Source organism: Taurulus bubalis (genome assembly GCF_910589615.1).
Source record: "Taurulus bubalis genome assembly, chromosome: 6".
In the NCBI taxonomy this organism is placed as follows: domain Eukaryota; kingdom Metazoa; phylum Chordata; class Actinopteri; order Perciformes; family Cottidae; genus Taurulus; species Taurulus bubalis.
In genome coordinates this window covers 12,054,995-12,067,954 of record NC_136594.1, presented here as the reverse complement: position 1 = coordinate 12,067,954, position 12,960 = coordinate 12,054,995, and the positions used below count along the sequence as shown (strand labels likewise).

General features: G+C 38.2%; 1 protein-coding gene across 1 annotated transcript; it reads right to left on the bottom strand.

Moving 5' to 3' along the window:
• Positions 1-7,180: 7,180 nt before the first annotated feature.
• Positions 7,181-11,805, bottom strand: scpp5 (secretory calcium-binding phosphoprotein 5; the record flags this gene model as incomplete). The annotated part of the gene is made up of 11 exons (XM_079219999.1): positions 11,765-11,805; positions 10,222-10,336; positions 10,042-10,115; positions 9,870-9,929; positions 9,620-9,691; positions 9,444-9,494; positions 9,270-9,329; positions 9,086-9,115; positions 8,952-8,999; positions 8,653-8,736; positions 7,181-7,288 (listed from the first exon to the last, which is right to left on the bottom strand). The coding sequence occupies exons 2-11, from the start codon at positions 10,292-10,294 to the stop codon at positions 7,181-7,183; spliced, it is 660 nt and encodes a 219-aa protein (XP_079076125.1). The 5' UTR covers positions 10,295-10,336; positions 11,765-11,805.
• Positions 11,806-12,960: the final 1,155 nt, after the last annotated feature.

Below are 12,960 nucleotides of genomic sequence, written 5' to 3'. Positions count from 1 at the left end.
CTTTTATTAACTGAGGAGCACATCTGGACTATAGATAATTATACATTAAGATGACAATGTAAATTTGTGTTGATGGTGGCAGCTGAGTGAAAGGAAAGTTAAAAAAATGGACTTGTCACAAGCTACTGTATGTTTTAGATACCATGTTTTTATGGCATCTTTGCTTTTATTTGATAGGTCACAGAAGACATTTTGATGCAAGGAAAAGCACAGGTGTAAATAATACAATTCATGCCTGAATTCCATTTAGCTGCTTCAGATTCAGGGTCCTGGTATTGTGCTGGAACTCTTTCAAGGCTTTTTGGGACAGTTCATTTGCATTAGTAATGCCTGTTCAGTCAAAAGTTTTGCTGTAAAAAAGGCATTTAGTTCTGAAAGATACATACGTTTATATGTGTGACTAGTCGATCACAGCTGAATTTCAAGTACAGAAATGTAAAAAGTAATTTAATTAAAGACAAAAAAAAGAACACAACAAAATGTTTTAGTTGTCCAATTATGAACTAAAAACACACTTCACTTGTTCTTCCTCATTCTGTAATCAATATGCCACAGCTGTCTCATACTTTTGCGCTGCATACACACACTCCCAGTTGCTGTTTCCAGCTTTTGCTGTAACTGCTAACGAAGGATGATAAGAGGGAGATAACTACACTGCAGCAGGATCTGCTGCCACTTCAGTTGGGTCAACTTCAGCTGCCAGTGGGGCATCAGCAGCACCGGCATCAGCAGCAGGGACATCAGCTGCATCGACAGCCACCTCGGGGGCTGCAGGGACAATGTCAACAGGAACCACATCAACAGGCGGCACGTACACAGCATCAGCTTCAGCTGGTGCAGCATCTACTGGGACGGCTGGCTCGACTGCTGGCTCGACGGCTGACTCGACTGCTGGCTCGACGGCTGACTCGACTGCTGGCTCGACGGCTGACTCGACTGCTGGCTCGACGGCTGACTCGACTGCTGGCTCGACGGCTGACTCGACTGCTGGCTCAACTGCTGGCTCGACGGCTGACTCGACGGCCGGTTCGACGGCTGGCTCGACATCCACCACAGCTGGTTCAGCCTCAGCTGCCTCCACCTCCTCTGCCTCTTCTGCCTCTTCTACCTCATCAGAGTTCAGGGGGGCGACAGGAGCACCAGGTGCTGCATCTCTGGGGGCAGGGTTGCCATCCTGTCACAAGGAGATAGCCAGAAACTGACTTTAGAGTTGAAACGCATTCACTTTACACAGCTTTTACAGAAAGATTGTGTACAAACTGTCCGGTATCAAGTTGGGAAGTGGACATTTACCAAGCAGGGATGGTCTGAAGAAAGATGCCACTGTCAGTATTATATTTCCTCAAGCATAAAAGCTAAACACTCAAGTGGCTCAAATGCAAAAGATTCACCTCATGTCTTGATTATTTAGTCACATTTTTTGTTTCAACTGACCAACAGAGCATATCTGACACCTCTCTTTTTACAGGACAGGTCGTGCAATCAACAGGAAAAAAGCACAGGTATACATAATAAAACACATTATGGTTTGGTTTGGCATGTATTAGTATGTCTGCTCACCTCGTTCTCCTCCTCTGATGCGTCTTCAACAGCTTGGGCAGCAGGAGCTGGGACATCAGCAACCTGGGCAGCAGCCGCCTGCATAGACGTAACACGTTTAACTCAAATGTTGCATTGTGACAGATTAGATGTTGCAGTGTTGTAACATCTAATTGCCACTGCAGCCGCAGCTGGATAAACGTAAAGAAATGAATAATTAATGAATAAGGTACACCAAACTTCAGTAATAAATGCCAGACTTTAGTTTATGCTCAAGTTTTTGGTAACACTTTATAATTACTGCACGCTATGAAGCATTAGTTAAGTATGAGTAAACACTCAATCCATTATTTATAAAGCATTGTTCCGCACTTATAAATTATGGATTCCCCATTTGTAAATGAAGTATTATATAATGCTTCATAGCGTGCAGTTATTATAAAGTGTTACTGTTTATTTTTGTTTGTCTCTCTTATATTTGGTCTTGTTAGAGGCAGCAGTGCCCTAGAGAAGTCTCTCTGTGGTCCTTTGGCTCGGAAAAACTTTATAATAACTGCACGCTATGAAGCATAATACTTCCTTTACAAATGGTGAATCCATCATTTATAAACTGTGCAACAATGCTTTATAAATTAAGGAATTCACTGTAAACTAATGCTTCATACCGTGCAGTTATTATAAAGTGTTACCAAGTTTTTAAATAAAATCTAAAACTAAAGTCATGTTGGAGTCCAACAAGATATTAACTTACAGGAGCATCAGCAGAAGGCAGGAAGGGGTTTCCAACTACTTCCTGAAAAAATACAGATTAATGATTTTAATTGATGATTGATGCCAAACTATTTGAATTTTTTGCTTTTTTTTAACTACAATGGACCCCCACTACCTGCTGCTGGTACAGCCTGTACATCTCCATCCACCTCAGGGCCTCATTAGCGTGTGCTGCAACATGCTGAGAAAATACCAGACATCTCTAGACATGTGCTGCAATGAAGCCAATTATCCCATCTCTGTCAGACGTCCACCATACTATACATCTGATGACATGACTACAACATGGTATCACATGCCAGGGCACACAGACACACACACACCTCACAGAAAAGCAAAATTCTTACTTTTTCCTCATTGCTGTCACTATCCGCAACCTGCAAACCAAGCAAGAGAAAAGAGCAAAAAACAATGGCCTTAAGCGGTTTTCTCTAAAGCAAAACAGTGTTTAAAAGCTTGAAAATTAATCAGTACTAAATGACACTTCATAAATCATGTTCAGGAAAGACTTACAGGGGCAGCCAAGGCAGTGACCAGCAGGCACACCATGAACACCAATACCTTCATCATGATTGGTCCTACAAAAAAGAAACACATAATGTTACGTACAACATTGATCTTCATTCTTCATTTTCTTTGCTAAATAAGAGAAAATGTTTCTGAAATTAAAATAAGTGAAGATTATTGGCTTCAAGGCCTCCAATGTTCGCAGGAACACGGTGTAAAACTGTTTCCATACGAAAAATCCATCTCACCTTTTTTTCTGGTACAGAGTGAAGCTAAAGATGTGTCTCCTCAAGGATGGAAAGTAATCTTCTTCATCTCTAACATGGATGCCATTTATACACTGGAACGTCCTGTGACAACCAATCACATCCAGTAAAACTCCCAGAGCTATGCGTTTGAAGAAATATTCTTACACTTTGAAAAAAAGAGGCATGTAAGGTTAAGGCCCCAGTTATAGTTAATTACATGCTATGCAAGTATGCTGAGCACACAGGCCCTTCTCTTTATTGCTCTAAAACCAAAAAACAAGACGGCACGAAGCTTACAGAATAATGATATATAATAATACTGACTGAGAGATGCCATTGAAATCATGTAATAAGCTTTGCAATTATAATGTATTATTAAACATTAAACCAGTGGTTTAGCATTTGCTTGTGACCCCTTTTAAAAAGCAGTGTGTGTGTGTGTGTGTGTGTGTGTGTGTGTGTGTGTGTGTGTGTGTGTGTGTCAATGGGAAGTACTTTTGTAGTGTCTGAGTCTCCACTGATCCCTGTGTTTGTTTTAGCTGGTGTGGCCGTATCACTGTGTTTGGGTTTCTTATGCTTATTTGTGTGGTTTTAAATCAGATAATGAAGGTCTCTGTAATCTGCAAAACTGTATTTTTGACATTCTTGCATTCAAACTGCTGAGTTGATAAGTTTCACACTGATACGATCCCTTCATTAGTTCTTCAAAACGTGTACTGTTGCTATCCGGGCCCACAGTGAGAGTGTTCCTTTGCTTAAAAAACTGGGCAGTGAGAAGAGGGAATGAGGTTGTAAACTGACGTTTTCCTGTACCAACAGGAATGACTGACGTACGCTAACTTAAATAGATTGTGTCCATGTTTCAACGAAGAAACCAGATCAAAATCAGTTAATCTAATTTATTTTGCACTTAAGATTTTATATACATATCATTCATATAAGAAGAAAAGAGGTTTTACAATATTCACTTCTTCTTTTAGTGCTACAAATTAGATAAATCAGAAAACAATCTGTTCTCAACTTCATCAATTCTGAAGCAGGTGATTGTATTTTTCTTTTAAGTTTGGATTCAGAAACCTTGCAAAGCAACATAAAGCTTTAATCTTGAGGTAAAATATCCAAATCTAAGGGTTACAAAGGTTGATCTGTGGTGGGGACCTAACCCTTCATTGGGTTCTTTACTGTTGAGGCGAAACGTCACTTGGACCCACAGTTTATGGAACAAGGCTCCTCTGTGGAACTTTGACTAGTCAGACAGTTTCCGTAATGTTTGAATGGTTTCTTTGTTGGTCTAAACCCAATTTGTTTATTTTTGGTAGGCTTACACTGGTGACAAGTGTCTTGGTCTTTGTGTTGCTGTTTTTAAGCCACACTAGTAGTGATGACCTGTTGGTTATTATTTGCTCAAACATTTTGGTCCAGACAGAAATATCTCAACAACTATTGGTACAGATATCCATTTTGTTTTCATTTATTCAGTTCAATATTTTGAGTGACATTTCTAACTATTGGATGTATTGCAATGAAATTTGTACATGCATGCCCCAATTGTAATCATTTTGGTGATCGTCTGATCAGGCCAAAGTTGTTATTTGTCTGATAATTTGATTTATGACCAAACACTTGCAAAACTAATGACAGCTCAAGCTGTTTTTTTTATTTTTTATGTTGTGGTAATTAGCTAATCTTAGCAAGTTAACACAATAAATTAAGATGGTGAACATGGTAAACATTACACATTTTAAACACCAGGAGCACAGGATTAACACATGTTAGCATGCTGATGCTCATGTTTAACTCAAAACACATACCCTGACAGAGCTCCTATAGAAGACCAAACGGTCTCAAATCCATATATACAAACTCCTTCTAAGCAGGTTGTGTATGTATTGTGTTCAAAATTGAGATGAGACAAATGATGTACAAAAACAATCCTTAAGCATGTCACTTTGCTGAAATGTCTTTAAAAGTTAAAATATATGTATATGAGTGTGTCTTTTTTAGATTTATGTGTTCTGTCACAGACTCCTACTAGAATAGCTGTGTGTTCTATCTTTATAAAAGATTAAACATTTCAGGTTCAAAACCATTCCTGTACAGTTGTTCCCAACTGTGTTACCATTGTTTCTTTACCCATCTGATCCATCTTGTCTGATTCTGTGTTTGTGTATTTGTAAGTGATTCTAGCACAACGTCCCAGAAATACTGTACAAAAGCAATCATGCCCTTGCACCGCTTTTCTTGTTTGTGACCCACTCTACATGTTTATGTTTTTATATACATTTCATACACTACACTACACATACTTTGCATTTTTGCACTTTCTCTATTGTTTCAATTCAATTTTTTGCACTTTCTCTATTTTTTATATTTATTTTCCCAAATTAGTGCTCTCTGTGCTGTATATATCTTTCATCCCTGTTATTTTTATATAAATAGTTGTTAAGGCCAGCTACTTTGACGACACATTTCCCCTTGGGGATGAATACAGTATATATCCATCCATCCATTCTGTAGTTGTAACAAGTCAAATTCAAGTTAATAAAACTGTTGTCAACATCTCCTTTGCTGTGGAAGTTATAAATGTATGTGGTAAATGTTCCAGGAAAGGGAACTTGTGGGGAAGAGACACACATAGCGTGAGAGGATCGATGACGCCTGTGTTATTCAAGTGTCTTTGAAGAGATAAAAGTTAAATCATGTTGTGACATGCTTTTGTCCCGAGGGGAGAGAAGCTCAGGAAGGTCTTTTCCTTCATGGACAGTTACATTTCACTGTGGGGGAATTTGTTCAACCAATGTGGCAAATGATGTTCACTCACATGTGTTGTAATTATAATGTAGCCTATATTGTATGTAATATGCATATACTATACCTGTACCGTTGGGTTCGGTAATTACTTTAGTCTCATATCACAGAGCAGAGGTGTTCATGGACATTGACACTTTTATTCTATACCTCTTGTGTTTCCAACACAAACAAACATTTCTCTGTAATCTGTTCAGGATTCTGCCTTTCTTCAATTGCCCTTTGTCCTGTGGTGTTCCACAGGGGTCAATCATAGGCCCTCCCCTGATTTATGTGCCCATTGTTTGTACATTATCCGGTAACACTTTATAATAACTACACGCTATTTAGCATTAGTTAAGTATGAGTAAACACTTAATTCATCATTTATAAAGCATTGTTCCAACATTGACTCTCATTAGTATACAATTCATAAACACAGTTATATATGTTGTATTCTTGATTAATAAGCTTGACTATTATGCATTTCGTGTTGGGGTTTTCATATTTTATAAATTTTATATTCTCCATTTGTAAATTAAGTAATATATATTACAAACCAATTATTAAGGAAGTATAGATGATTAATTACATCATTTATAAAGCATTAGTAAATGAACGTATGAACGTGTTGTAATACTGCAATTCATGATTAATTCAGGTAGGTACTAGTCGTTAGTTAAATATTTTGTGTGACCCCATCTAAAGTGAGTACTATCTATACCTTACGAAGCATTTATAAATGACACACAAAACTCTGAACTAAGTCAAACTAAGTTGAAACCAACTGTATGAACCATTTCAATCGCATCCCAGCACAGAAACCGCCCTAATCACAGTCACCAATGACCTCCTCCTCTCCTCTGATGACCACTCCCTCAACATCCTCATTCTACTGGACCTCAGTGCAGCCTTTAAAGACCTGGATGCAAGCCAACTTCCTCAAACTCAACAGCGACAAACCTTAAATCCTCGTCATCGACCCCAAATCACTAAACAAATCACACCACAACTTCTCCCTCTGCATGGTTGGCCCCACTGTTCCTGCTTCCACACCACATCTGTAACCTTGGTGTCATCTTTGATCCAACCCTCTCCTTTGAACGCCACTTCAAGCACATCACATGTGCACAAAAACCACATTCTTTCATCTAAAAAACATTGCCTGTCTCCGCCCCTCCCTCTCTTCTTCAGCTGCTGAAACACTCATACACGCCTTCATGACTTCTCGACAGGACTACTTATGGCACATCCACCAAAATCATCAAAAAACTACAATACATCCAGAATTCAGCAGCCCGTCTCCTCTACCACTCCCGCACCAGAGATCACATCACCCCGAGTCTTTCAAAATCTCCACTGGCTCCCCAGCAAAGAATCCAGTTCAAGATTCTCCTCATCACCACAACCTCGCCCCTGCATACCTCTTTGACCCCCTGCACCGACAGATGCACACTGGGATCAAAAAAACGTAAAGAAACAAAACAATGTATTTATTCCAGGATTCATGCGGCCTCCATTTCGTCTGATACATCTTTGACTTAGCACATTAAATACATTATGGAATATAATTAGAAAGACTGCTGTTCTTTCTTTTTTTGTGTATCATAAAACAACCGCTAATTTGAATCAGTGGCACTAAATTTGCCCCAAAAAATCTGATACGTTTATCCCTCTTTATTCTCAAAAGTAGTGCGGAAATGACTGCACTACTGATTAATGTAAAAAATGCTCATGAATACAGCACTTGTTTGTTTTGTATACAAGGAAAATGTGAACATATTTGATAGTTTTACGCTCTAAAGTGAGATGCTTTGCTGCTTTGCTGGGTTATAGACTGGTGTTAGCAGGGGTGTGCCCAAATATGTGGCACCGGATGGAAATTCCAGGTTGTGTGCAAAGCCACTTTTAACATAATACCCCCTGTATTAGGGCTTTGCAAAAAAGCCTAAAGACGTGACCAATGTTTGTTAAGGCAACGCTGTATTTATTTCTGGTTTCCTATAAGCCTCCCCAGGGCTAGTTCTTGGTCCACCATGTCATTTGCTCGCTCATTTTACATTTTTTTAAACAGCCCCTGGTTGGGTACTGGAAAATTGTGATCAGATTGATAATGAAAACAATATGCACTTGCACTCTACAGCTGTGTTTTCATCACATTACCAAATACAAATAATAGCAATCAAATTATAAAACTCTTTAAATAGACAGAGAACAATGTAATTGCTTGGAAACTTAGACTTTATTTCTTAAGGAAAATTACATTTAAGGAAAAGTTAAAACAAGTTAATGCAGCACATGTGTTACATACTGTGGACATGCAGCATCACAAAGTATTTGAGTGAGACAATAATAGCGAATATCTATGAGGACTATAAAGTAAAGCAAAAAGATTCTTCAGAAATATGTTTTAACAGATGACTTTGTTGGAAGTATTTACTATTGCAACATATTCTTAATATAAATTGGCTATTAAATGATCATCTTAGCATTGCATCTTAACTTTGATTAGCACATTTGCATGGTACAGAAACAGATAAAGTCATTTAACTTAATTTGTTCTATTGCAGATGTCTGAAGGAGGAAGGTATAGTGTCGCCTCCTTTTCATGCTTCTCATCCACTTCACACCTGTGCTGGCATCTGCAAAGATAAATACGCAATTTGAAGCACATATTGTTGATTTCACACACTCTCCCCACAGATGGCATATGCTAATCAAATATTGATTATCATTTTCAATATGTGTGTTTATTTTCAGGACAACTCTTCTTTACATTAATATATAGAGTGATACATACCTGGCTTGTCTGTATGGGCTGATCCTGCTGGAGGGTCTGCATGGGATCCTGGGATGGAAGAGCATTGGCATTGAATGAGGGAATCTGAAAAAAGAGGAAATGTAAAATTAGTAAAGAAAGTGAGAAAATTCACATCTTGAGAGGAACTTTTTCCACCTACATTTGGGATTTGCTGGGGAATATTTTGTGGGGGATATTCGAATGGAAACACCTGTGAAAAAAATAATAAAAGTAAGAGTAAAATATGACAGAAGTAAAGTAACAGTAAAATGCAATTTGTAGAATTAATAATATCTCACATTTGGCATCTGAGGGACGTTTGTCATAGGAGGCATGTTTGTGATTATCTGGAACAAAAGCAAACGTCCTCATTTAGTACTGCACCATGTTAAATAATATTAGGAAGTCATTTCACAAAGTTTTAAATATTTACCCTTTGCTGGGTGAAATCATAGGGGTAATACTGAAAATGTAAAAACAGGAGAGTCACAAACATATCAATAAGTATTATCCAAACGAGTTGTTTACTTTATCAAATATGCTTCTAGAGGCAATAATTAAAGTGTTTTTCAGTCCCAATAGTATATGGTAATCTGAAAAGAGGGGGAAAGACTTACGACTTCCACACTCTGCCTGCCTGGTGGCTGAGGAATGGAGTACTTGATGAAACCAAAGGACTGCAAAAAGAGAGAAAAGAAGAAAAAAATATAAATCAATGAAAAATAGAGAGCAATTAGGTGATGTTTTTATCACATTTTGTGGAGCTGCTTCTGTAAAACATGCATGCTTACCTGTGCAGCATTTGATCCACCTGCACCACCAGCAATGCTGTGGGGGTAAATCTTCAGGGGAAAAATAAATAAACATGAGTGTACTGCAAGCTTTTGTCATAATCACAGCAAGATCATAAAAGTACATTTTAGTGATGTCAAATCCTACACATGAGATAAGAAAGAGTGTGACATACTAGTTCCACACTGTAAGCGCCAGGTAATCCAGGTTGTGGCAGAGACTGACCAGCTGTGAAGGGATTTCTCACCTGAATGAATGTGAAATTGTGTGAGACAGTGAACTCCACATAGCAATATTTCTGCTGTGCTTTATAAATGTATCACAAGCAGCCTTCGTAAAGTAATATACTGTATATTGTTCATGTTGGCATAGTAACAACATTAAAACAAAGAAGTTAAACAACACACACAACAATGCATGGTTACCTGTGGGGGTGGTGCCTGTTGCCTGGAACCTGCGTAATGAGGCAGGTAATGAAAAATGGACTGAGAACGAAGAGAAAAACAGAAATAGTTAGATAAAAAGAAACATCAGAACTCTGCCTAGATTGAGAAAATGAAGTCACAAGAGCAACCATTATTTGTTTTTAAAACTTACAGGTGCAGCACAGGCCGTGCTCGCCAGGCAGAGGCATAAGAAGATCAATTTCATTTTTGCTGATTGTCCGAGTCCTACGGGCAACATGTATCATTACATCAACATAAAGTCCTACTGCACGGTTGGCATCTTAATAGGAAAACAAGCAACAAACTCATGTTGAAGATTTTCACAACTCACCTTCTGCAATAAAAGAACACCACTGGGGAGGATGATGAATGTTGATGTGGAAGATGATGCCAGTTGATTGCATTCTCTCCAGAGTTACTTTGTCTTTTATAGGGTGCCAGCTCACCTGAGAGCCAATCACAGTAGTGGGCGTGATGTTACCCAATGAGTAGGTGCAGTGCAGGTGTCTAGTCATCAGCTTTACTAAATGACCAGTGGTCAAATCCACTTTCTGTGTAATAGCAGACTGTTTGATTACACTGTCTGGAGCAGTGCACACCTTGCGCCTCATTCTGCCGTCATGACAGTTTCATTACTTCTGCGCAACTGTAGCGTTGTGGCATAAACATCAGAATCTGCAATATTATGTATGTTTCTTTGACAATAAAGGTTTACAAAGATATATCCAATTCTATTCTACTGACATAATAATAATATAATAATAATATAACTGAATATAATAATGAATGTATTCTGTTTGTTTTCCAGCTGCTCGCATGTTAATTGTGTTTCCAAATCATGACAAGAGCAGTTTCAGAGACGCAAGTCCGGGCAACTGATGGTGAATTTACTGAACGTATATGTATTAATCTTTTGCTTTAGTGTATTTCAACAAGCTAAAAAAAGTTCCCTCCTAAATTAGCTTGCATAAACGTCATATGTTAGTGTGTGCCTGTGTTTATAAATGTATTCAATTAGTTCAAACGCTGATTTACCAACTAACATTAAATCATTTTATAATTATCATATTACAAAATGTCAGTTCTGTGTAATGAACACATATGTTGATAGCACTTTATAATAACTACACACTATTTAGCTTTAGTAAAGCATGAGTAAACCCTTAATTCATCATTTATAAAGCATTGTTCCATCATGAACACTCATTTGTAACTCATTTGTATGCAATTCATAAACACAGTTTAAATGTTTTATTCTTGATTAATAAGCTTGGGTTTTCATACTTTATAAATGATGGATTCCCCATTTGTAAATAACATAATGTATATTGCAAACCAATTATGAAGGACTTATAGATGATACACTAATGGTTAACATGTGCTTTATAAATGTGTTTCACTACTGCAATTCATGATTCAGGTAGTTACTAGTTGTTAGTTACGTATTAGTTACGTATTTTGTGTGACCCCATCTAAAGTGAGGACTATCTATGCCTTTTATAAATGACATTGAAAGGCCAGCAATGCCTCAAAGCTAACACAAGTCTCAACAGAGAAGGGAAATAGACACAACACAAAGTGATAAAGAACATTAATATGATGGTGATGGGGGGCGATGCCCGTCAGTGGCACGGGTGTTTCATAGTTTGCTGGCACATACATATGATTGATTATGAGTATTTAGCTAGCTAGCTGTGACTTGTTTGCTAGCTCTTGTTTGCTAGCTAGCCAGCTAGCAACCTCGTCAGCTAGCAGTCAATAACTAGAGGTCCTGAGGCAGCATGTGCCACCTCAGTTGTAAGTAGACCAATCCAGGTGATGGCTAGATACTCATAATCAATAATATGTATGTGCCAAAAAACTATAAAACATACTTAACATTCGTGCCACTGACGGGCATCGCGTCACATCATCTGGCCGGTGTTATTTCTGATCCGGACCACGGTGGTTATTGGTCATCACCGTGGGACACACGTTTACGCTCTAGGACCCGGTGTGTCCCACAGTGCCTGGTCAGAAATAACTCCGGCCAGGTGATGGGACTGAGGCTTTCTGACCAGGCACCCTGGGACACATCGGGTCCTGGCGTAAACGTGTGTCCCGCGTTGATGACATGTCACCACCGTGGCCCGCGCCAGAAATACTGCCGGCCAGGTGATGTGAGGCAATACCTGTCAGTGGCACCAGTGGTGACATATTTCTCAATTTGCTGCTACAAATGATTTATTCTGAGTATCTTGATATCACCTAGATTGATCGACTTGGTCGACTTCATCAAGAATAAAACAGTGCTTATGAATTGTATTGTATACTAATGAGTGTTAATGTTGGAACAATGCTTTATAAATGAATAATTAAGCGTTTACTCATACTTAACTAATGCTAAATAGTGTGTAGTTATTATAAAGTGCTACAAATATATAAAAGCAATAACCAGTAGAACAGATGAGTAATTTATATGTAGTATAACAGTAGTTTTTAAACCTAACTAAGGAAACAACATGCAGTGGCTCAAACCTGGGATAAAAAACACACTCATATTTATTTTCATGTCACCAAGTTTTATTATGAGAAATAACACTTGTTTTGCAGCATCTATATAGCACTGCTTTCTTTTCAACATTATTGCATCATATTTTTCATACTAAACAGCAGTGTTGCTTGTCATCTTTGACCATCTTGTCATCTTGTCATCTTTCACCGGGGTTTGACTGCAGACTTATTGCAATGGTCAACTAAAGTGAGAAGGGAAGCAAACACATCTTGACTGTTCTTGTGATGATTTTTTTGTTTATGTATTCAAATCACACAAAGAGAATATATGATTGTAAAATTGTGTTTCAAACTTTAACCTGTTGAGCCCTTTTATATCAATACCGATGTACAACCTTTAAACACAACTCAAACAATAAATAGGATTAGGGGTTAGGGTTAGGGTTAGGGCTTAAAGGGCTATAACGTTAAAACCTAAAAATCGAAATTATGCATTAACACAGCACAGTCTATGTGCCTTGTAAATATGGAAATGTTTATTTTGGATGCATATGTACCTGTCCTGCTCCACCCACTC